At 40.1% G+C, this 24,461-nt stretch overlaps 3 protein-coding genes across 5 annotated transcripts in view; 2 read left to right on the top strand and 1 right to left on the bottom strand.

Annotated features, from left to right (window-relative positions):
• Positions 1 to 24,052, bottom strand: part of LOC111582237 (cadherin-related family member 1) — a 34,364-nt gene extending 10,312 nt beyond the window's left edge. The window contains exons 1-17 of one of the 3 annotated variants that reach the window (XM_035957489.2): positions 23,743 to 24,047; positions 23,188 to 23,283; positions 22,664 to 22,809; positions 22,537 to 22,587; positions 21,959 to 22,048; positions 21,699 to 21,785; positions 20,468 to 20,584; positions 19,273 to 19,416; positions 19,111 to 19,189; positions 18,862 to 18,962; positions 18,559 to 18,762; positions 17,958 to 18,110; positions 17,247 to 17,411; positions 16,535 to 16,602; positions 14,823 to 15,051; positions 13,351 to 13,605; positions 9,622 to 11,298 (exon numbers count right to left, since the gene is read on the bottom strand). In XM_035957489.2, coding sequence (XP_035813382.2) covers positions 10,744 to 11,298; positions 13,351 to 13,605; positions 14,823 to 15,051; positions 16,535 to 16,602; positions 17,247 to 17,411; positions 17,958 to 18,110; positions 18,559 to 18,762; positions 18,862 to 18,962; positions 19,111 to 19,189; positions 19,273 to 19,416; positions 20,468 to 20,584; positions 21,699 to 21,785; positions 21,959 to 22,048; positions 22,537 to 22,587; positions 22,664 to 22,809; positions 23,188 to 23,283; positions 23,743 to 23,803 — 2,601 coding nt within the window. In that variant the 5' untranslated portion in view covers positions 23,804 to 24,047 and the 3' untranslated portion in view covers positions 9,622 to 10,743. Of the gene's footprint in view, positions 1 to 9,621; positions 12,129 to 13,350; positions 13,606 to 14,822; positions 15,052 to 16,534; positions 16,603 to 17,246; positions 17,412 to 17,957; positions 18,111 to 18,558; positions 18,763 to 18,861; positions 18,963 to 19,110; positions 19,190 to 19,272; positions 19,417 to 20,467; positions 20,585 to 21,698; positions 21,786 to 21,958; positions 22,049 to 22,536; positions 22,588 to 22,663; positions 22,810 to 23,187; positions 23,284 to 23,742 lie in introns of those variants that run through there. The other 2 variants (XM_055004831.1, XR_008599569.1) reach the window with 2 other exon arrangements.
• Positions 458 to 3,846, top strand: lrit1b (leucine-rich repeat, immunoglobulin-like and transmembrane domains 1b). The gene is made up of 4 exons (XM_023290825.3): positions 458 to 726; positions 1,074 to 1,531; positions 1,750 to 2,055; positions 2,205 to 3,846. The coding sequence occupies exons 1-4, from the start codon at positions 605 to 607 to the stop codon at positions 3,266 to 3,268; spliced, it is 1,950 nt and encodes a 649-aa protein (XP_023146593.2). The 5' UTR covers positions 458 to 604; the 3' UTR covers positions 3,269 to 3,846.
• LOC111582243 (leucine-rich repeat, immunoglobulin-like domain and transmembrane domain-containing protein 2) lies at positions 5,342 to 7,737 on the top strand. Its single transcript, XM_023290826.3, has 3 exons — positions 5,342 to 5,503; positions 5,733 to 6,514; positions 6,721 to 7,737. The coding sequence occupies exons 1-3, from the start codon at positions 5,394 to 5,396 to the stop codon at positions 7,506 to 7,508; spliced, it is 1,680 nt and encodes a 559-aa protein (XP_023146594.2). The 5' UTR covers positions 5,342 to 5,393; the 3' UTR covers positions 7,509 to 7,737.
• Positions 24,053 to 24,461: the final 409 nt, after the last annotated feature.

Raw genomic sequence — 24,461 nt, 5'->3', positions numbered from 1 at the left:
TTACTAGGACATCCCTGTGTTTTCATATCAGAGCTGTCCGTGTTTTAGTGACAAACCGTAAAAATGGTGGGAAAAGTCATTAAAAACACCTTAAAAAGAAAACTACTGACATATTTTTTTTTTAAAAATGGCAGCATTGAAACTAACTACTATTTTTCAAAACTATACTACAATTCCCCCTTTGAAAATGTCAGTATAAAAAAGCTCCAAATGTACAAGATTCTAATGGTAGATTCCAGTATTCAAATTTGTCTAACTTTATTTGGCTGCTGCACTTTCCAGTTGGTTGTGTCATAATTAACCAACCAATTAAGTGTCAGAAAGTATTTCCTGGAGAATGAAAGTAAAAACTCTGCAGCCTATCAGCTCGGAGGAAGCAGTAGCCTAATCATGTGAATGAAAATAACCCAAGTCCTCCTCTAATCCCTGCCTATCCTTTTTATCTCAGGATTCAGACCAGTCAGAGCAGTGTGGAGTTGTGAGCCTGCAAACCACCACGATGCATCCGATGTCCCGTTAGAGCAACCAGGAAACACTTTATATTTCTTTTTTTTTTTAAATTAGTAGCTTAGTTACATTGTGTTCAGCAGCTTGCGGGAGAAAAATGAGTCGACATTTTACTGCTGCTTTTATCCTGGCTGTAGTTTTCCTCCCTTTGCTGTGCAGCTCGTGTCCTGTGCAGTGCAGCTGCTTCTTCCACAAATTAAGTGATGGATCAAAAGCAAGGTAAGAATAATTAGAATTCTGCTTTCATTACAAGCGTTTTACTGTTTCTTGCATGCAGAATTGATTTTCACTGCGGTTTTCCTTCCCTTCAGTCACTCTGTAGAGTGAAGGATTAACTTGGAGTTGCTCTTTAATCTCCTTTGCTTGTTATTGAACAATAGGCTACTACATTTTTTCTCTTAAATAACCTGAACTGTGCTGTTTTTTAAATAGAAAATGTAGGCGTAACATATTTTAAATCAATGTGATAATCTGCTTTTACTTTGAAAGTTGCTTTAATGTTGCCACAGTTTAACGTCATGCTATAAGTGATCATATTTTATGTTTTTTTATTTTTTTCCTTGCAGGAGTGTGCTTTGCAACGATCCAGAGATCACAGTTGTCCCTCCAAATTTCCCCTTGGACACATCAAAGCTCCGAATCGAGAAGACGGCGATCACACGGATCTCCAGCAACAACTTCCACTACCTCAACAGCTTGGAGTTCCTCTGGATGTCTTTCAACTCGCTCAGTTCGCTGAATGTCGACAGCTTCCGGGGTCTCTACAACCTGGATGAGCTCAGGTTGGACGGAAACGCCCTCACCTCCTTCCCCTGGGAGTCTCTGACCGACATGCCCAACCTGAGGCTCCTGGACCTGCACAACAACAAGATCTCCAGCATCCCACCCGAAGCCACCATGTACATCAAGAACATCACCTATCTGGATTTATCCAGCAACAGCCTCACCACCGTCCCCACTGACGTTCTCACCATGTGGCTGAGCATGAAGCCGTCATCAGACAGCGAATCCAAACTAATTCTCGGTGAGGACAAAGCTGTGATATATCGGGATGCTGCGAAGTATTTCTTTTTAAGCTGCCCTGCATGACAACGGCTAGTTTGACACCAGACGTATTTAAAGCTGAGTTAGGGATTAGTCTAATTATGTGAGCAGTGTGTCAAGTTCTTGGTACTAAAATGACTCTGTATTTTGCACGAAGGGTTTCTTTTCACCGACAGCACTTCTTGGTTTCATCTGCAGGTCTCCATGACAACCCGTGGCTGTGCGACTGCCGACTCTACGATTTGGTCCAGTTTCAGAAGTCCCCCTCCTCATCTGTGGCTTTAATCGACACCAGGCTGAGGTGTGCCGATCCAGAGAGTCTTTCAGGGGTTCTGTTCACCGAGGCGGAGCTGCAGAGGTGCCAGGGCCCTCGGGTTCACACGGCCGTGGCTCGAGTTCGGAGCTCGCTGGGCAACAACGTCCTGCTTCGCTGCGGAACAGTCGGGGTCCCCATTCCCGAGCTGTCCTGGAGCCGAGCTGACGGCAAGAAGATGAACGGCACCGGTGAGTCGTCCTGGACTAACTCCAGATGTGCTTAAATTAGAAGCGGTGTCTATTCCTGTCCAACTTAATATGTCAATGAGATTAAAGTTATTGCTTTTTGTGCCAATCTGCTTAGCTCAGTGTGTGTCTACTTTCTGACTTTCTTTCAGTTCAAGAAGAGATCTCAAAGGAAGGCATCATCTGGTCCATTCTAAGTGTTCCTGCCGTCTCCTACCGGGATTCTGGGAAATATGTGTGCAAGGCGACTAATTTTGTCGGCACTGCAGATGCCATCATCTCCCTGGTGATCACAGACTCCTTACGGGCAGATGAGGCAGGCGGCGGTGTTTCTAAGAGGACAAGAGGGAAGAAGCCTGGTGGCATCGGAAGAGCGGCCTACCAGGAGAAACTTATCGCCAGATATGTTCCTCCACCTACAGCCACGGCTGCACAACCTATCATCGAACCGCTCAATAGCAAAGGCGTGACTGGGAAGTATGAGATCGAGAGCTACAGCATCTCTGATGATGCTTCTCAGACACGAGGCAAAGCATCAGAGGATCAGAAGCCGGTGGAGGTGGATGCTTTGAGCAACTTGGCAGCCAATGCCTCCTCCTTACAGCAAGCTCCTGAGAAAAGGATAGTGCGTTCGGTGAAGGTGATCGGCGACACCGACCACACCGTCTCTCTGAACTGGCGAGCCCCCACAGCCACGAACACCACAGAGTTCAGTGTCCTATATGCTATATTTGGTGAGAGGGACATGCGCAGGATCAATGTGGGTGCTGGAAAGAACCGAATCACCATCGATGGCCTTGTGCCTAAGACAAAGTACATTGCTTGTGTTTGCGTCAAAGGTCTGATCCCGAAAAAGGAGCAATGTGTAATCTTCTCAACAGATGAAGCGGCCAGTGCCAGTGGCACTCAGAAGCTCATTAATGTGGTGGTGATAACGGTGGCATGTGTGATCGCAGTCCCCCTGACATTGATCGTGTGCTGCGGGGCGATAAAGAAACGCTGCCAAAAGCTGCTGGGGAGACAATCCAAGGAAATTCAGGACTCGTATGTCACATTCGAGACCCTCGGCCCCGCGGCCAAAGCTAAGGGGATGGAGGGCGAATATCTTACCAGGCTAAACCCAGATGAATCCAACAGGCTGCTCTCAGCGAGGTCCAGTATTGACTCAGAGGCCACAGTCAGGACTGAAGGACCACCAAACGAGTACTTCTGCTAAAACCAAACGTATGCCTCAATTTCCAGAGGATGCAAGGCCTATGATGTGAATAGATCAAAGAAAAAACTGTGCTCAGAGACTCAAAAGATCCTCTTTTAGGCATTTTAAAAGGGGACAGTGGTAGCTCTGTTAGCACTGGACCTATGAAATTTATTTTACAGCCTTGTGGAAACAAAAACAGCCATTCATTTAGTGGACAGCAAAAGGGAACATACACACAGTGACATGGATTTAATATTTACATGCGTTGTAAATGTGTAAAAATAACGTTTTTAAATTCATTATGCACTTTTAACGTTAACGTTTTACAGAAAACAAAATGTCTCGATGCCCTAAACTCTTTGAAACCCAAAGTATTTTCTTTTTGTTCCAAGATTTAACTTCTGCATTGTACTGAAATTGTTATTTAAAAGAGAAAGTATTTAGAGAACCAACTGCCCATTTAGTCTGTTTTGTATGTAAGTTAATGTGCCAGCCTAAAATACATTAATTTTATAATGTGTAAATATTTGTAACCTGAAATATGCAGTATGTGTATGTATGAATGTACTGTACATAAATAAATATTTTTGTATTGATGCATGCTCACAAGCTTTTTTCTTACATCTCAATGAGAAAATGCAGTCATGTGCATTAAAATGTCTCATTTATTTAACATAAATGCATGAAAGCAACAACATAAATTTAATTTGAAGTGGGTTATTTATAACTGGTGAGATGAATTAGGACAAATCACATGCCAAAAACACACATTTTTTCCCTTTGAATGACGATTTTGAGGGTCAGTTAAGATTTTACGTTAAAACACTCAGTTTTTATTATTAGCCATGCTAACGGTGAGACTCTATGGATATCGATGTTACGTTATTCAGTCACCCTTTGGTCCAAATGATAGCAAAAACTAAATATTAGATGTAGTTTGGTGCAGATGTCCATGTTTTAGTGGATGAATCAATCGTTTTGGTGATGCTGACTCTTCTTGCGCCAGCATGAGGTTGACATTTGCAGTTTTAGATGAAATTGAGCAACAATTAGATGGACTGCCGTTTAATCTTTTCCTTTGGCAATATCATCAAATCAAAACTTAAATTTGTGGCGTGTGTTTGGTTTATGACCTGCAAAACCAATGACAGCCACGCCAGCCTTATTTGTAGGTTATGTTAAATGTTAATTAGCTAATACTAGCATTGTCATTATGAGCACATTCGTCTACTGATGTCAGTATCACAGAAGTAGCTCTGTCACTAAATGTAACATTACAGAACAGCCTGTAACCTGCAGACTTGTAGCCTTGCTAATAATTAAAGTGAATGATAAATAATAGCAATGTGCTCTGATAAAAATGTAGGATTTATGTATTAGAACCTAGAATACAAATAGATGTGATGACTTGCTCATCCTCAAATATTCCCATCAGTTCAACTCATAAATAAAAACTATGTATCTAGTATTCAAATGGACTATATTTCAAACTGAGCTGAGAGCTGATAGATTGCCCTCATTACTAAACCAACCTGTTTTAATTAAATTAGAAAGCTGGTCTATAAAAAGGTTGGACGCTGAAGGAAAAATGTTCTGTGCCGTAGATGTTGTCTGTTTTCACACTTGTTTTATATGCTGATTCAGCCTTTAGCAACCTGAGAGAGGACCCGTGTTCAGATTATTGAGGTCAGATTACAGTTCTTTCCAGACATCTGTCTCTGTCCCTCTGCAGCCCTCCCTCCCAGTGCCGTTAAGCCTGACGGGCTTCGGCCCACTTAATGGATATGGGTCTCCTGTCATGTTGATGCTACTGCTTAGTTGGGGGCCGACTAAATTAAATTAGACTAATGAAAAGATATTCGGGGTTGTGTCTGAAAGAAGAACTGCACTGCTCTCAACCCTAACTTGACGTACCTCTTGACTTGAATGTGAAATGTTAAGCATTTGCGGGTGTTTGAGGAGATCTGACAATGTGTTCTACACAAAGTGGACCACTGCTATTAATACACCTATCCTGCGTCTCACATGTTACTTGGTGTCTTAAGTGTTACGTCAAGTGAGATTTAGCTAATAGGCTTTCTTGCACGTAGCCCATGAGCATGTCCTACACTCCCAGGCCTATTTCACATGCTCATCCAGGAACATGGATGCTTTTTATGTTGCGTTACGCATCACTTTGGTATTTTATCTCGTCACACCTGGATCATCAACTTGTCCGGTCGGTTGCTCCTGCACAGATGATAACTTGGGGAGGTAAGAAACCGCTAAATCTCTTGAAATTGTCAGGTTCTATGTTAGTTATAACCAGTTTTGAACAACCAAATTGTTGCTTTAGATGTAACCTGCTAGCCAAATTAGTCTAAAGCCTGTAGACAAACTTTATCCATAAATGTGTGCACATACTATTTGAGTAGTTGTGTATACTAGATAAAATAAGCACTTGCCATTAGCTTCTCTTGTCAAAATACTTCTCCAATTCTAGGTCATTACTATGTATGGAAACCTCCATGGGACAAATCCCAAAGGACATCCCAGAAGATTTCATTAAAATCCGGATAGAAAAATGCCACCTGACCGAACTACCTCGAGCGTCTTTTTTCCAAGTTCGCGCCTTGGAGTTCCTCTGGCTGAATTTCAATGAGATCACTCTGATGAACATCAAAAGTCTGGAGGGTCTCGCTAACCTGACAGAGCTGAGGCTACAAGGGAACAAGCTGACTTCAGTCCCGTGGACAGCATTTCAGAACACACCGAAACTCAAGATTTTGGACCTGAAGCACAATCGACTGGATGTTCTACCAGAACATGCTCTGAGACACTTAACTGCACTGACCTACTTAGATTTATCCTTCAATCAGCTTAGTGTCATATCAAAAGAAGTCTTCACCAATTGGCCTCTTTACCAAACAGCGGAGAAGGCATGGGGGAAAGAAGGGCTGGTGTCCAACGTGGTTTTGGCGCTGCATGACAACCCCTGGTTGTGCGATTGCCGCCTCAAAGGCTTCGTTGAATTCATCCGGGGAGTCAGCCCTCCTATCATTCTCATGAACTCCTACTTGATGTGCTCAGGCCCCGCCTCCAAAGCAGACAAGTTCTTCCACGAGGTCCAGCTGAAAACATGCATGAAGCCGGTGGCCTCTGCTCCAGAGACTAACATCACTTTACCTCTTGGAGCAAATGCAACACTCACATGCTTAGTCAAAGCCAGGCCAGACCCAACTATTCACTGGATGTACAGTCTGAAGATTATAAGAGGATTTGCTGGTAAGATTTTTTTTTATCACTACCATCCATTAAATTGTTGTGAACTTGCAGTTGGAGCACTTGCCAAGGTAAATCTTGAACTATCAGACTGCTCTGTTTTATGAACAGATACAGGAGCAGTATTTAAGGTTACCTGACAATGTTTTTACCAGAAATCAAGCCAATGATTGAAATTCAGCACTCTGATGCTGTTTTCTGCTTTGCAGCCAAAGAGACTCACATAGATGAAGACACTGTCGCCTCCCAGCTGGTGATTCCGTCCCTCCACCTGGCAGACCGAGGACTCTACACCTGCACGGCTAACAACTTCATCGGCAACTCCTCCATCAGCATCGCACTCAACATCAGCTCCTCCAACTTCTCGGCTCCTCTGCCTCCACCCGTCCCCATGCTTTCATCTGACGAGAACGCTTTCATTGACATCCGCATCGCCAAGCAGACGGTCTACGGCGTCACCCTGGAGTGGCACGCAGTGACAGAAAACCCTGCAGAAACCTGGTTCACCATCCACTTTGGCAAATACGATTCACCCAAGAAGGAGATGATCTACATCGGCCCCGGCATCAACAGCTACTCGGTCAGCGATCTGCTACCTGTCACCAAATACGAGGTGTGTGTCACCCTGAAGAACCACCCACCAAGGGAAGGCCAGTGCATCGTGTTCGTGACTGGTAACGACATTAGTGAGATGGAGCAAAGAGAGAGGCTCATCCACATCATAGTCATCGTGTTGGCCATGGTGTTGGCAGTACCGGCCGGCATGTATGCCTGCACCACGGAGGCCAGGTTCAGCTGTGTGGATCGTTGTGTGGATCTGTGGCGGAGGCAAAGGATGCATGGGGAGAACCTGCAGGGGACGGACAGGCAGGGAACCTTCGACAGCCTGCAGGCGGCCAGTGATGAGGGGCTGTGCAGGGACTCGGAGGAAAAGCCAAAAAAGAGGAGGAAGTCTGAGGACAAGTGCAAAGGAGGAAGTGCAGCTCACCTGTACTAGAAACAAACTGGAGACACAAGTGTATTTGTGAATAATAGCAGTTTCTAGTGTAGCTTGGGTTGGTGCCTGTCATGGAGGAGTCACAGAGCTGAACATCCTATTCTCTAAAATAGGGGGGTCATTTAACAAAGATTGCTTGGTTTGAGAAATTGTTTCCAGAATCTGAACAGACTTAAGAGAAAAATTCTGTGTGCAGCATGATTTAAAAATAAATTTTAAAAAAAGTATATATATATATATATATATATATATATATATATATATATATATATATATATATATATATATATATATATATATATATATATATATATATATATAAAAATATATATATATATACACACACACACACACACACACACACACACACACACACACACACACACACACACACACACACACACACACATATATCGTCCTCAAGAACTCTAAATTACATATGTAATAACTACAAAAGAAAGATACTGAAAGATAATATTTTGTTTAAAAAAACATGTAGAATAGTGAAAAGTACTCTATAATATATTTATTTTTCTATACTTACAATATGCTCTTTTTCATTTCCAGCCACTATCTTTGCTTGAAATGGGATAAATATGAAAAAAAAAAGAAAAGGGGGTGGGGGAGTGGGGGGGTGTTAATCCCGCTAGGATTGCCTTCAGAACAGCTGTAAGTTTTGTTAATCAAGACTCAAACATCATTCAATCTTTGATTGTTATTGTACTAATACATTAGAGGCACAAACTGGGGCTATTCTGAATGTATATCTAAAGCTATCAGCTTAAAATGAGATGCCTTTCTTCTTTGTTATAGGGAAAGTTTATTATCTGTGTTATAACATGCATGTAAAAAAAAGGTTATTTGAGTCTATTTTTTCGTGATGTTTTGATACTAAATGCAAATACACACATGCTCAATTTATTGTGATCCACTTTGTGTTTGAAAAAAAAAGCTGTATTTTTTACTGTTTTCTTTGTACATATTCCAGATTTGCTGTCTTGTAATGGAGTGAAATGTGTTTTGTTGTGGATTAAAGGCAAGTCAAAGACGAATGCTGAGACATGATTTTTCAGCACAATCACTCAGAGGATTTGTTACATAAGCGGTGTTTTCCCGTGCATTTATACACACACTGGTAAGCAGATTAAAGTGATTTTCTATCTGAATCCTAGTCAGCAGGACATGATATTTCCATTTAATGACAGCTCTGAGCTCACTGTGTCCGCACAGCAAGTTGTACAGCTGTACAGAGAGTATGCGGAACATTTTCAAATGATGTTTGCACCGACATCAAAATCACTACGTTAGGCATAGTGCAATACAATTTAGATTTTTATCAGATAAACGAATAGCTGTTGATTACTGTTAAATATGAGTATATAAAATAATAAACAAGTATAGGGATTATTTTTCACAAAATGCCCTATAATGCTTTGAGTAGGGCTGGAGGAAGTAATTGGATACTTGATCTGAAAAATGTTGCATTACAAGTAGCCTAAAATCGTTCTGTAGGTACATTATAGTCATATATTCAACATCAACACAAAGCGGTGTTTTGCAGCTTAAGGTGGAGCAGGGATAAACTACTTCATACACAGTGAGGTAGTTTAGTCCAGTGCTTTCCAAACAAGGGCTTGGACCCCTCCAAATGGTTTGAGGTAAATCTGGGTGGCAGTGAAATAAGTAGGAAACAGGACAAAAATAAAATGCTGATTAGATTTTCAGTTGTTGGACTTTTTCTCTGTCACTGGATTATTTAAAATCTTTAAATCTTAAATGACTCAAATTGCATTTAGAAAGACAGTCAGAGCGCACCTCTGTCAAGTCCATTGTCTAATATTCATGAAAGTCATCCCGGATCCACACAAAAAAACATTTAATGGATTTTTGAAGGAAAGCTTGTTTTTCAAACCTGATGGCAGGTTTTGGGATTCAAAGGGTTAATTTATGTTAACTTTGATTCAACATGCTGTTTAAAACTATGGAATACTGAATGATTTTCTTAATTTAATGATTCAGAGCCTTTGATTTTGAGTTTACTTACTTGCTTAAAGCACTACAAAAAAAGTTATAATATGCTAGCCTGTGGAGGGAAAAAAGGGAACATTCCGAATTATTTCCAAATATTTATTCAAAATCAAGACAGTACAAAGACAGTACAAATATGTTACTCTGAAGAACCAGGCAAGTGTAATTTATATTTAACATATATAGTTTTATCTCAACTTATTTAAAATAGTGATAAGTTAAGATATAGTCGGATATAAGATATTTATTACGGTGATGACATTTTATTTGCCTACATTTGAAGGCATTGAAGAGTCACATGGGCAGTAAGAGTTTGTGGACCCTAAGTGTTTGACACAGTCGCTACATTTAAATATCTATCAATAAAGGAAATGTATAAACATCTGAGCTTGAAAATTTCAAGCATATGACTAATTTTTACCACCAATATCCCACTAGTGGAGGATTTTATTTGTAGTTTGTTATTTACTGCTGTGAGACACAACTGTCTCTCTCTGTCTATACATAAATTTATATATATATATCCTCAAAATAATGTAATGGACCATGTACATTTATATAAAAGCATTTTCTAGACTTACTCACTCAAATAAAGAAAAGCAAGCTCATGTTACTGTGAAAACCTACAGTGGCACATTGTAATCATACAAAAGAGCAACTTCAGCTGTCAAGCGGCTGATGTAACACAGTAAAAATAGTAACACACAAGGTCCTTTTAGCACTTCATAATGAGCAGTGGTGTTTTTTTTTCCATGACTGTCATTTAGCTGCATGCTTCAGTGACCAAGAAGATTTTTTTATTTCTAGTTTTGTTTTGTTTTTTTAGGATTTATCGAGTAAAAATCCTATTTCTGGTGTTGAAAACATATTACACGCTTTTCAGGAAGTTATGCAACTTATGTATAAACAGTAAGTCTTAGTAATCCCCCTCCTGGACAATTTACAGTGGTGCTTCTTGCTGTTAAGATGACATAATCCTCCTCAAGATGGCAGCGTGGTGAATCACCCACTCAAGCTCTCTTCCCGTCTTTACCTAAACCAGGTCAGATGAGGATGCAGTGCAGCCCACTTTTTTAACACCTTGTCTTAAGACATGAATATCTGTAAACCTTCCATTCACTCATGAATAATGGAAAAAGCAGGCCTCGATCCTACCAGATCATCAAAGGGAGCGCAGGTGAGATGAGAGTAGTCAAACCTTAAACAGTTAATAATAACCTCCCTGGTTGCTCTCAATGATTTTCTGCTCCAGCTTCATTTTAAGCTCTGACACTAAAGCAGAGCTGATGTTTCCCTCTTTGCGGCGGCTGGATTTTGCCTTTTTGGAACCTTTGGAGGCCAGAGCTCCTGATATTGTAGGGACCGCCCGAGGCCTGTCACTGGGCCTTGTGTTGGACGGAGGTGGAGGCGGCAGACAGGGAGCGATGGGAGGCGGAGGCTTCGGCCTGAGGCTGCCTGGATCCCGCTGGGGGCTGCTCTCTGGGTCGCTGATGAGGAACTTATCCGCCGGGTTGCTGAATTTGATAACAGGCAACTTCAAGGTCCAGGGCGGCTGCTGCTGCTGGTCCCTCGGACGCCTCTTAATGATGCGACGTACCGGCATGATCCTGTTGGACTTTGAGTTGCGCATGTACATAGCCGTAGAGATCAAGACCGTGACTCCTACCAACACACTAATGATAACCGTGACCATGCCTAGAGCTTTCAAAGGATTGTCCCTACTTTTCATTAAAAAGGCCGCCATAGGCCCCTTGAGAGGAGTCTGTAAAAGAGCACAAATACCATAAGTTTGAATCCAAGCTCTCGAGCGCAGCATTTGACCAAAGCATGCAAGCATGAGAGATGGCAAAGCACTGGCAGAGGAGGCCCGAACAACATCTACCCACACTCTCACACTCATTCTGTCCTACAGTGCAGCTCATGCAAAGCTAAGAACTGACACTAGTTGTTGGGAATGCGTCTGGCAGTGCGGTGCGTTACGATTCCTCTGATGAGCGTTGGACCAGAAGGATGACAGTTCATGAGACCACAACAATGGAGTGCATGACAGTGGGAGGAACAATGGAGATTAAAGTGAGCAAATCCAGGTTTAAATCCAAAGCAAAAAGGCTCCATCTTAGTCAGCCTGGCAGCCAAAGAGAAAAAAGATTTGGATTTAAATGTTTCAGTAGAGTAAAAATTACCTACACCATTAGAAAAATATCACATTTGAAACTGTTTTTCCAATCAAAAAATAAAATAAATGTCAATAAGAAAGGAATAAAGCTTTAAAAAATGTTATTGTGCTGTCATAGAACTCTTAGAAATGCGCTCCAGTACTCTTTTACAGACAATAACCAGCCAGTAAACATCTTTTACTTGAATGAACGATGACATACAGGTGTCAGTTATTTCTCACTTGACTCTGCGGATCACCTTTATATAGCTACTCTCGGGGTTGATTCGGGACTTTTTCACAGCGTTACAGTACAGGATGGTAGATATGCAGATTGTGAGCAAAACGAGGGATGTGACAAAGCTGAAAAAAATTCCAAAAACGGTCAGCGGGCGCCTGCTGAGGCCCATGAAGTATGAAATAATTCGACCTTTGATCTGAAAAGCACGATACACAACACAGAAACAAAACCAAAAACAGAGTCATCATGGAGAGAGACAGAAGGAATGAATGAATGGATGAATAAATGAATGAATGAATGCACGGTGAAAACATGAAGTAGTAGAAAAATATGGATTCATGTAAATGAGTGAAAACTTTAAAGGATAACGCTGCTGGTCCTTTAGACTTCATACACTTTGGAGGACAAACAGAACTGAACCAGAATGGATTTATCACACTTTGTTTGTAGCCACAGCCTTAGAGTTTAATTCCAACCGTCTTAAAACTCGAGTATTGTCAAAGAATTATTAGAAATATAAGTCAAGCCAAGCCAGGCAGCTTTATGGAAAAAGTGATTTACAGGTAGTCATTTTTCCAGTTTCAATTATGTATTTAATCATTCATAATTTTCTTTTTAATTAGTTCCTGAGAGGGAGAACCTTTACAGGTCACTTTTACTGTAATAAATGGATATAGGCACTTAGTAATAAAGCAACCTTTTTAAAAATAGATTCGTGGCTTTTTCTGTGGTTAATTATTAATTTAACAATGTTGTATACAGCTTTAAAAAGAGCAACATTTGAATTACTGAGATATGAAATATCCTATCAAGTGGTTGGACAGTTTGACCACTTGCTTGGATCAAAATCCATTTATTAACAACATCTACAAACACAGAGAAAATAGATTAAAACTGCCTTATTAATAAGGATTACAGCTGCGAACTAGATTATTTTTCAAAAAGAGGGGAATCCGACATTGTTAATTGCTAGCTGGATTAGTAGGGCTGGACATCAGATGGACAGAATGAATGCTAATGTTGCTCCATGCGTATGTACAGTAACTGTTTGCTAACACTGTCATGGTTATTAGCCACAACCAATTAACAAGTAGCCTCAAAAATTCAGCTAATGCAGCTTTAATAGCTCCGCAGCAACAACAGAGGAATCGCTTCATCAGGCTGTAACAACACAGACATCACTTGTTGGTAGGATAAAGTCATTGTTGGTTCTGGTCATGGCATAAAGCATTTAGAACTACCAGCTTTATCCTTTAAAGAAGATGAGATCAGTGAAATGTGACTGCCTGAAACAAGGATGCTCATTTAGCAGCTGCACGCCAACAGGGCCTATTGTCTTATAATAAAGTGCTTCAATCTACAGCTCAGGTTTGCAGTAAGAAGCAGTGCAGCAGGCTGCAGGTTAGAATATAACTTACCGCCTCCGTGATGTCGATGTTGACCACTGCTGTTGTGCTGAAGGACGGAGAGCCTCGGTCCCTGGCCTGGACCACCAGAGACCACTTGCAGTCCTTCTGCTTGGTGATGTTCTGCACTATCTCCATGGACTTGATGTAGGGCTTTAGCTGGATCTCACCGGTGTTGGCGTTGATGTCAAACGCGTTGTCAGGGTCGGCTGTCATGATGGAGTATTCAATGACATTGTTGGGAGACTCTGCGTCTTCATCCACTGCCTGTAAAAAGCAGGAGAGTTGGGATAGTTACACATTTTAAGGATTCAATGACCTGAATACTGGGCTGGCAATAATATGTGAATTTACCTCAAAACAATAATATTTGCTCTGTAAATCACATAAAACTCCAGGCAAATGTATGCATATAAGGACCATTGTGTAGCAGGAGGGACAGCTGATGGTTTAGACTTCACCTGGGACGTTTCTCTGTGTTAATTAGTTTTTGGATTTACACAAACATGACCAAAAAAAAAAGCCCAGACAAGTGAAAAAAAGCAAACTTTCAACATTTGACCTCAAATTCAAGAGTCAATGAAGTTCAGTGTTGATCAGCAGACAAAGCAAACCTGGTACTAAAAAAAAAAAAAAGGCTTTTGTTTATTTTTTTTCTTCATGTTTGCCACAAAATATTCCCTCCTTCAAATTCAAATGAAGCCCACTTTTCAAATTTAGTTTTTTACATTGTAAGTGTGAAAACAAAAATTAGATTTCAAAGAGTCATTTAAAAAAAAATCCTTTCTGGACCACATAACTCCATCACTGATAAAGAGATATGTGGTACAACATGAAACAAGGGTTGTTGAGCTTTATGATCAGTTATGATCAGATCTTCAGGCCATGAGGCCACCTCTGCATTTTTATCAGTCTTAATAAATTGCAAAGAAAGACAAAAAAAACTGTCAATATTTTTTTGATTTTCTTATTCTGGATGTGTCACCAAGCCCCAAAACTGCTTCTTCCTACTTAAGAGATAAATCTTTACAGATGAGGCAACAACGTACACTTCAGTTTATGATCTCGCTAAACAGGTAAATGCTGTAGTTTTTATCAGATATCATTAAAACTGATTTTCAGATGAAGAGTATTTCTCATTTTTAGTGCACTAAATGTAAGACTGACATAGTACAGAAAGAACATGTCACTCGGTGCACTGATGTGGCTCACTGATGGTATTTAAACAGCTTCTGAATGACTGTGAAGCAGCTGTCAGTTTCAACTCCAAAATGTCCAAAAACTCTCGAATCAAAGAAAACAACAAAGAAAAGCTGAAACTTGATAGGGTCAAATCAAAATATTTAGAAAAAGTTGGCCAAATAATTTCTTCAACTAATAATTTTATCTCTAATACAATGAGCTCTCAATATGATTAAGACCTTTAATAACTCATTTAAAAATAGATTTTCAGTATAAGGGGGAATTGATGCAGCATAATGTACCTCTACTTTGACCGGTGTGCCAATAATCATGGTCTTCTCCAGGAGTTTGTCGTCAAATATCGGAGAGTGGTCGTTCATGTCGAGCACGGTGACGAAGACTTCAGCCAAACTGTACTTCCCCTCCGAATCCTCAGCCTTGACGTAGAAGTTGTATTTGGACCGGACCTCTGCGTCCAGGCTGGTCCAGGGCTGCGTGGAGATGAGGCCTGACATAGGGTGGATGGCGAACCTGCAGATAACATCGGCTCAGTTAACGAGTCACTTCCACAGACGTCCGTTCTATGTCACCTCACCATGTCAGGTGTTTCTATTGACGGCATGATAATTGACAGCACACGTGATATTTATATCATTCCAAGACTCACGATAATATTTTGCTCTAAAAAGCAGGTTCTGAGCCTGTTGGAGGGAAGATGTTGTAAAAATATTCTCACGCCGCACACATTTTTTCAGCTGACTAGACAATATGTGTGAACGTTTGGTCCAAATCTGGTTTGTGTAGTCATTTTTAAAATACTTTGTGTTTTGGTTCAAATCTCCTGACTAAATACTAAAATATTTCTGTTTATTTGCCTGGGTTTCTCTCTTAAAATCACATCTATGTGAGTAGGCATCTGTTTTAATTTTGATTTAATGACATGTTCTACTTTATTTTATCAAATTGTCACCAGGTTTGATAGAAAAAATAAATTAGATGAGCCTGATGATATTTTTTAATAAGATTATTGTGTTGTTCTTTTGCCATTTTCACCAAATTATCTAGAAATGGCAGCACTAATATGAACTGCTGAAAGTATCTTCTAAATATTTTTAAAATTTCCAACAAATTTTCTTATATATGCACTAATCTTACTGATTTCCCATGGTCACCTTTGGTCCATTAGTTTTTTGTGTGTTTTCCTGCACATCTGGCTCCACAAAATTTCTAATTACTGTCTTACTTCAAGGATCTTGTGTTTTAGAATTCCAGATTTTCTCTCCAGTGATTGCATTAAAAACAGACAATGTGGCAGACGCAGCATGCTGATACACCCCCTACTATGGCTCCAGCTTTCACTAATTGTGTTACTTTCCAAATCTGCAAAACCACCTTCAGAATCACTGCAAAGATTTTACAAATGCATAAATATACAGAAATAGGAGTTTCTGGAAATGTAAAGGAAAATAAAATATTTTCTGAGCTCTTTCTTGCTCAACCTCGGGCGTTCTGCCATCTTTTCTGTCTTGTATGGTGTGAAAATTCACAAATTGCCTTGAAACTGATAACTTTCGCACAATTAACTCAGGTCGCTGCCTGCAGACAAGCATAAATTCTCACTTTTTCCTTCTTGCATGCTGCCTTGCTTTTCGAAGCTGCCGTTTCTGTGGCTCCAGCTGTCACATTGCATGTTAATTGGCTCTGCCTATGTGAGACGGGCCAGGCTGTCTATTTTTAACCCTCCAATCCAATTAGGAGATTAGCCAGCATCTTGCAGCCATTTTAGATCGAGCTGTTTGTGCAGCACGGAGGCCGATCAAACTGGTTTCCTGCTTATCGCCTTCATCAAAGACACGTAGATAAATCAAGACTAGTGTCCTGCTGACTTAGTTTAGCAAATAGCCTCTGAGCACTCGGATCGCACCTCGAAAATAACTTCTTCATCTGTGTTTTCGTGGTTAAATATCTGATCAGACTGAACCACAACTGGCAGAGTTGAATGATTTTTACTCACAAATCTGATCCTGATCCATAAATCGTGTACTTGACTTCACCCCAAGGCCCCGAATCTGGATCATTTGCCTGGATGGAAAAAAACAGGATGGAGATCATATTCTCAATGCTTACAGCACATATAGTTTGAAAATGTACAATTTCTAAAGGAATATTTGGCATTTTCCTATCTGACAAATTCAGTTTCATAAGATTACATTGTGAGCGGTTTAAAAAACTCAACAAAGATGGCTGCACGTGGTCCACTGAGTCTTTTTTTATTTACCAGAGCTCATTATGGATAACCAGCGAGGGTCTTAAGCTCATATGCAGTGGGTGGAGTTTCTTACTGTGTGCAGTGGGATTTAAGCGCAGGTCAGCATGATTAACCTTGGAGCAAAATTAAGCTTTTTACTTCACACTGCGTCACTTATTGCCTGGTTGCAGGGTACATACAGCATGTTGGCTAGTAGGCGACAAAAGTGCCAATACCTTCCAGGAGGAATAGCACCGAGCATATGCCAGAATGTCACATGGAGATATTAAATTTCATAACCAGGGACGGCAAAACCAAAAGAAGGGAGCAGTAAGCTTTGGTTTTTATTTTTGACTGGTACCAACCTGCTTTCATCGAATGAACTGCACTCGGCAATATGCATTTATTGGGGATTTATTGATGGATTATATAATCACTTTGGTCAGGTTAAAGCACAGTTTAATCGTGATTGACTCACTGTAACAGACACAACACTGGAGCCTCCAGGAGAGTTCTCAGGGACCCTGGTGATGTAATACTCGGACGTGAACGTGGGGATGTTGTCGTTTGTGTCCAGCAGGTTGATCACTATGTCGGCCGTCGCACTGAAACGCTCGGGGGTGTCGATCTCCACCGCCAGCAGCTGCAAAGAGGTCAAAATTAGTGCTGACTGATCCGTTAGTTTATTGACAGGAACACTAGTGGGTCTGTCAGGTGTCAAAATTTGCATATTTAAACATTTTGGTGCCAAGTTCATATCAGAATTTATCCAGGGATGGAGAGAGAAGGAAGAAAAACAGTCATAAATTATATGAAAATATTGGAAAATGCTTTGCTGGCAAGAGAAATTTGCTTGAAATGGGCTTAAAAATATTCATTTTTACCCTCATTGTTTGGGTTAGGGTTAAAATTTAAGCCATTACATTAGAATTTAATTGATCTTTACGATTAAATTCAGTGTTTGCATCTGAGGGTGATGAAAATATCATAAACTAAAATATTATACACACTAAATGTTCTTCTACTGATATTGCCAGAAGAAAAGTTAAGGAATCAACATAAAAGTGTAAACATTTCTGCGCCAAATCTAAAACAGAAACAGATTTTCCACCCAAAATGTTAAATATCAGCATCTATCACTCATCAATAATGTACAGCAGATTGTATTGTAGCTTATAAAAAGTCTGACCTTAAAAGAAAGGGTTGGTCCCTTTTCATAGTCGATGCCAGATGTGTCCTCCACAATGATGGTCACCTGAGCTTCGTTCAGAACCGTCTGTGGAACCACTCGAAGCACTCGGCTCGGCCCCACTAGCCTCAGTTTAAATTTAGCATTTGCTCCCTAAAAAACAGCAGCAGAACTTAGAAATCATGGAAAGCAAATACAGAAAAAGCTGCCTAAAATGAAAGGTTGATCAGACTTAAAATGACTTCCTTCAGCACACCTTGGTGGCTTTAATCTGGCAGTTAATGTGACATGAGTCATTGATGCCGGACGGAGAGAATAAACATGACGGCATAATGAGTAACATCTTTACCTTGCATTAACGAACAGATTTGCTCAACATATTTAAACAGTGTTGTGTAACTGTTCGTACTTTCAGACTGTTTGGCAGACATTTATGCAATGATACAGCCAGAGGTATTAATTAACAGTCACACTTCCATTCCTCTTACTGAAAACCCACATTTTGACACAACTATTGATGAGTAACACCACTTCACTGCACTCTACTACAGACCCTGTGGGATAAATTTAAAGAATCAGTGAGATCTGAGACTAAGTTTACCTGATCAGAGTCATTGACTGTGATCTTAAAGCCTCGGAGGATCTCCCCTGCAGGTGGATGTTCGTACATGGTGACCTCAAACTTGCTCTGAGGTCCGTTTTCTCCATAAAAAGTCGGAGGATGGTTGTTCAGATCCACCACTCGGACCGTCACTGTGGTAACGTCATAGTCCAGCAACTGATTGTTTGGTCCCACCTCAGACGCCTGGTATTAAAAATTACATTAACACCTTCAGTAGCAAGGATAAATATAACTAAAGCGAATGAGTGTAATGACAGCAAGCCTTAAAAAAAAGAACATTACCTTGACTTTAATTTCATACAGTTCATTTTTCAGCAGAGAGGGATGTGTTGTCAAGGTGATGCATCCACTGGTGCTATTTATGTCAAAGACACCATCACTCCCTGAAAGATGATGACAGTGTTGTAGAGGTGTTAGGATCTGGACTGTGATCTGAATAATCACATCAACCAGAGTAAATGAGATTATGCACCTTCTTCAAGTCAATTTGGCACTTATTTCTTGTTTTCTTTTTTCATTTCTTGTTCTTACCATCCATAATAGAGTAATGCATGGGGTTAGGATTGCCCTGGTCACCATCTTTAGCATACACTGTGAATATTTCAGAACCCTGGAGGGGGAAAAAAGTGTATTTACTGTAAACAAAGAAAGGCAATAATCAACTTGACTGCTGAAAACAAGACAAAAACTTACAGGAACCGAGACTTCGTAGATGTAGCCGAAGTATGGTGTTCCTACAAAGGATGGAGGCATGTCCTGGGCATCAATAACATTGATTGTGATGGTGGCTGTGGACGTCATCACCTGGTGCTTCCCCTTGTACTTTCCACCTCCATCCTGAGAGATCAAATATTGAAAAAGAAGACAGAGTTACCACAATTTATAATGTATATGTAGCTCTAACTCTAGCTGACACTTAGAGGGTTTCTGTGATCCTTGAGTAGGCTCTTCTCACATACTATCTACCAAAATAAGTTATTTTTGAATTCCGTAGCAGTAGTCTACTTTTTTAAAAAGTATTTTTCATGCTTTTAAACAACTAAACAGTAAGAAAAGTGACAAATAGTGCTAAAAAAAATAAAGGTTTTTAAAATGGCTGAGAGTAGTCAGATATCCAGCTTAAAATGGTTCAATGAGTTGTTAAGAATCAAAAGATTTACAACAAAATGAGACACAAGCAAAATAAATATGGGCTACACATACTTTGATCAATTTCAGACTTGCATGGTTTCGTAAGATGCTTTAGTTTTATCTGTTTAAAATTGGTACATGAAGGTCTTCATCTAAACTTCACAGTCAAGTATTTGTAACCTTCGGAGCAGTGGAAGCTATAAGTTTAGAGAAAGAGAGAATTGAATCATAGATTAAACCCAAAACTAACTGATTTGTTCTTTACCAAGTATCAATGAAGTATCATCTATGAACAGAACTGAGGCCAAGCAAAATAAACTAGTTATCATCTATCAAACTATTACTCACAGCGAGAGGATTATACTTACTTTGGGAGCAACACTTTCTGTGTTTTCTGTGTAGTCCACCTAAATAAACTTGTCAAAAACGATGCTGTCTGTGAAAGACTGTTAGGGTTGTTGATAAACCCCCATTATTTTTCACTTTCATATAATTTCTGACCTTAGATTTGACTAACGCTTGAAATTTTGGTCTTGCTATCTAGTTTCTGTGTTAACCTCCCAAAATAAAAGCAACTAAAATGAAACAGAAGTGGCAAAAATACATGACTTCAATGTTGGAGCCCAAAACATGAATGAAATTTGAAGACAGAGAAACCAACAAGTCAAGCCTCTCAAAGTGTTAAAGTGTATTTTAAGCAGCTGAGAAAACAAATGATGAGGCAAACTTCATATACAAGGTGACGGCAACATCTCACCTTTGCAACTACTGTCACAAAATGTGTTGGTGTCGTCTCGTAGTCCAACGTCTCGCCGGGTTTGACTCTGAGGATCCCGCTGTGTCCATCAATGGTGAACTTGGCCAATGGGGATGTCTGATAATATAAACAGTCACGGTTAGTATTTAGGGTTCACAATGCATGTGCAAATCCCTCCAATAAAAGCATTTAAATGCAATAAATGGTTAAAATACATGACTTCAATGGTGTGTTTTGTTTTTACTTGAATTTAGCAATCGGGCTAATTTAAAAGATGCTTCTAATATCAGTATTAACCCTCAACCTGCCCCACTTCAACCTTGGCATTTCAGAATAGTTTTATCTCACAGTTGACACATGAACATCAACAGCTACTGTGCTGTCAGCTGTTGGCCCCAACCAAACCTAAGCCCATATTAAGCCCTCAATGCCTTGCTCAAATGTAATTGAAATTTAATCCACTAAAGTAACACCATTTCCAGACTGCTCTCTGGTATGAGATTAATCTTCCCCTCCGCACACTGTTCCATCACTCGAATGCTCTTTTCCTCCCTCCACATGGCAATTCGACCTCTGGTCCTACCCCTGCGAGTTTGGGCCACACTGAACCATTTAGCAGGGTTTCTATGTGGAAAATGTAGTGCAATACTATAATAAACAATGAGAATAATTGGGGGAAAAAAGAAATGCTTGTTTAAGCTTTCAAATTGGGTAAGGATAAACTTTTTTGCAGACTTTAGTGTGCATTGTACTGCAATCGGCCTCTGAATTCAACCTGAAGCTGTGCAAAGAGGCTGAAAAACCTTACACTATTTTAGCCTAGATTACATTTGGTCAGTTTTCTATGCACATGTCGCTGGAAAAGCCTATCTGTATGTGCACATGGTCTAAAGCCATGGAAAAAATAGATGCAGCAGCCTTAGCTGAACAAAATAAAAGTGTGAATAGTTTATGAAATACTTGTTTTTGGGCGCATTATGAATTTCAAATAGATACTCTTTTCACCTGATCTTCAAAAAATAATTTAGAATCAACATAAACAACAGAATTCAATGCTAAAAATTCAATACAAAGCCTTCAATGTGTTCCTGAAATTCAGTAGCAGCCTTGGACAGCCTTTTTTTAAAATTTAGATTTCATACACAGTTTCAGCTTTTCCAAAAAAGTGGTTTTGAAGTTGGCAGGGTCACAGATGTGCATCGTCTGCATAACAATGAAGCTGTGGAGTTACCTGCAGATAATACGATACGCTGCCTCCTGAGCCCATATCTTTATCCACTGCTTGGACTCTGTAGATGCTGGTTCCTGGAGAAGTGTCCTGGTAGAAAAACACAAGGCTTAACAACGCAAAAGCCCAAATAAATCTTAATTATTATCATCTATTGACTCACTTGTCAGATTTTGAGTTTGTTAACGGCATAGCAAGACCTCTAGAAGGCATTTATAGTGGTAATTAAGTGACATTATGTGTATTTATTTGCTGTACTATACCTCTGGAACATCAATGATGAAAGGCAGATTTTGGAATTCAGGTGGCTCATCATTGGCGTCCGTGATAAACACTCGCACAGTCTCAACAACCTTAAAGCCACAAGAAAATACATTTTCAACTGCAAATGAAAACTATTTGAAGGCTAAATCCTGTTCCAGAAAGAAAAAATAAATTATAATAACGTGGTCAGAATAATATTGTACAGACCTAAATACATTATTTTGTCAAGCACATACTGGTAGCATAGCAAGTGTGTTGCTGTTTTCAGTCAGCCACAGTAGATATGCAAGTACAATAAATGATTGTCACACACCAATGGATTTTTTTGCTATTTTTGTAGTATTTCAAGATTAGATTACAGTTTTCTAACATAGATAGATAGCTAGATAGATAGCTAGATAGCTAGATAGCTATATAGCTAGATAGATAGATAGATAGATAGATAGATTAGGTCTATCTATCTGTCGATGTTAGAAAAATTCTAATCCTGAAATACAACAAAAAGATGACTAATGATTCAAGTATTACATTTAAACAGTAAAAACAGAAATATGCCACATAATCAATAAAAACTTACTTTATTGCGCCCGTCCGTTATGCTCACAAGCACTGAGATTTCATCTTGTTTCTATAAAAAGAAGATTATTGTTGTCACTTGGGGCCAAGGCGTTCTTTTCATAACAAGTCTTCATTACCAGGCTCACCTCTCTGTCAAGCTCCTGAATCAGAGTCACGTTTCCTGATTTGGGTTCCACCCTAAAATATTCTTTGAAGCCTTTTTCAAAAGTCAGCCCGTATCGTATCGGATCCCCCTCTGGATCTGTGCCATTCAGGATGTATATCAGTGTTCCTATGAGGAAAAGAGAGAGGTAGAGAAACTGTAAAATGGAGAAAAAGTGACATTTCTATCTTAATGAAAGCACTCAGCGAAGGTATAAGAGCCTTTGTTTCATTTCTCTCCGTTTCTTATTCGGCGTAAATGGCACATTTGGTCGTCAGGTCAGATGAGCCACCACCCATATTGTTTTCTTCCCGTAAGTCTTGATGTACGTCACAATCCAAAAGGTATTACAGTGATTAGCTGGAGCCTCCAAACCAGGTGTCATCTTTTCAGTAAACATAGCAACATAAATATGACACCTCTAATTGCACTGAATGCAATTTTAAACTGAATTCATCCCAAAACTATCACTATGGAAACAATCATTTAATTTGAAGTGAGACTCACCGATGGGTGTATCCTCAGAAATGCTGAACAAGGCCATATTCCCATTTGTGCTGCTGGGACCATTATCATAAAAATATGGAGCATAATCTGATTGCCCTTCATGATAAAACACAAAAACATGTATAACGTTATTTGCGTAGAAGAGAAATATACAAAATAATGACTTCATTTAGTCAGAAAGCTACTCCATGTAAAAACCTTAAAAATGTCAAATAAATCATGTGTAATTCTTTATATGTTGTTTTATTTCTAATATCTATGTAACATTAAGCATTAAGTAAGAACTGTTGCACTCACTTGCTACAGAGGACAGGAATTGAAAGCAGGAAAAGGAAGGAGATGAGTTATAAATATAACTGAATTTAAAGTTCTACCATTAAAATGCAAACAAAAGCATGACTACACATTGAATTGAATGTAGCACAAGCAGCATGAGCAGTCCACACTAAGATGGACATGCCCTCTGTGTGTTAGAGGATTAACCAGATAAGAGCAAGAAGTCTTAACCACACACACAAAGACAACAAAAGAAAAAAATAAACAGCAGAGCCTTACCCAAGGTGAAGTGAAGCAGGAGGAGGAAGAGCAAAGCATGTGTTTTCTTTTCTTTCTTCATCCTGGTGCGGAGCTAAGGCTTGGCTGGCTCATGTGGAAGGCTTGGTCGGGAGGGAAAGCGAGCAGTTGAGTATCGTGCCCTTCTTGGAGGCGTCTCAGCGAGCTCAGGAGGAAGGAGGCTGGGACAGATTCTCAGGCACTAATCCAGTGACGCATCCCTCTTCCCTCCGCAGACATCTTCTGCGCTCGCACTCCGATACCCCCTGAAAAACTACACGTGGAGGGACGAGGAGAGTTTCAGGATTCACACAATATGGTGCGATCATCACACTTCGGCACATGTGACAATTTGCACAGGAGGCACTGCAGGCTGATTACTGCTTCATCTCAAAATAAAGCGTTTGGTTTTATTCAGTGATGCTTTTAGTATTACATTAAATTCACACGCCGGGAAGGAAATATCCTTCCTGACTGATGCCACACGTTTGCATTCATTTGTCGGGACACCTGGCACATTTGGCTCCCCTCCCTGCTGTTCTAAAGGCGTTCAACGAAGTCATTAGTCACATGTAGTGAGTCCCAGTGGCCTAAGCTTCCCTTGGACGCCCTCCTTGGCACCTCCTTGACCAACAACAAGCCTGAGCTGAACTTGTAGATCTCTGATGCACTTATGGCCAAGAGGCTTTCTTTGGTCTCTGCAGTTTACTTTCCCCCAGGAC

The sequence above is a fragment of the Amphiprion ocellaris genome, chromosome 18 (assembly GCF_022539595.1).
Source record: "Amphiprion ocellaris isolate individual 3 ecotype Okinawa chromosome 18, ASM2253959v1, whole genome shotgun sequence".
In the NCBI taxonomy this organism is placed as follows: domain Eukaryota; kingdom Metazoa; phylum Chordata; class Actinopteri; family Pomacentridae; genus Amphiprion; species Amphiprion ocellaris.
Note: the sequence above shows the minus strand (reverse complement) of the source record. Positions and strands in the feature narration are given on the sequence as shown.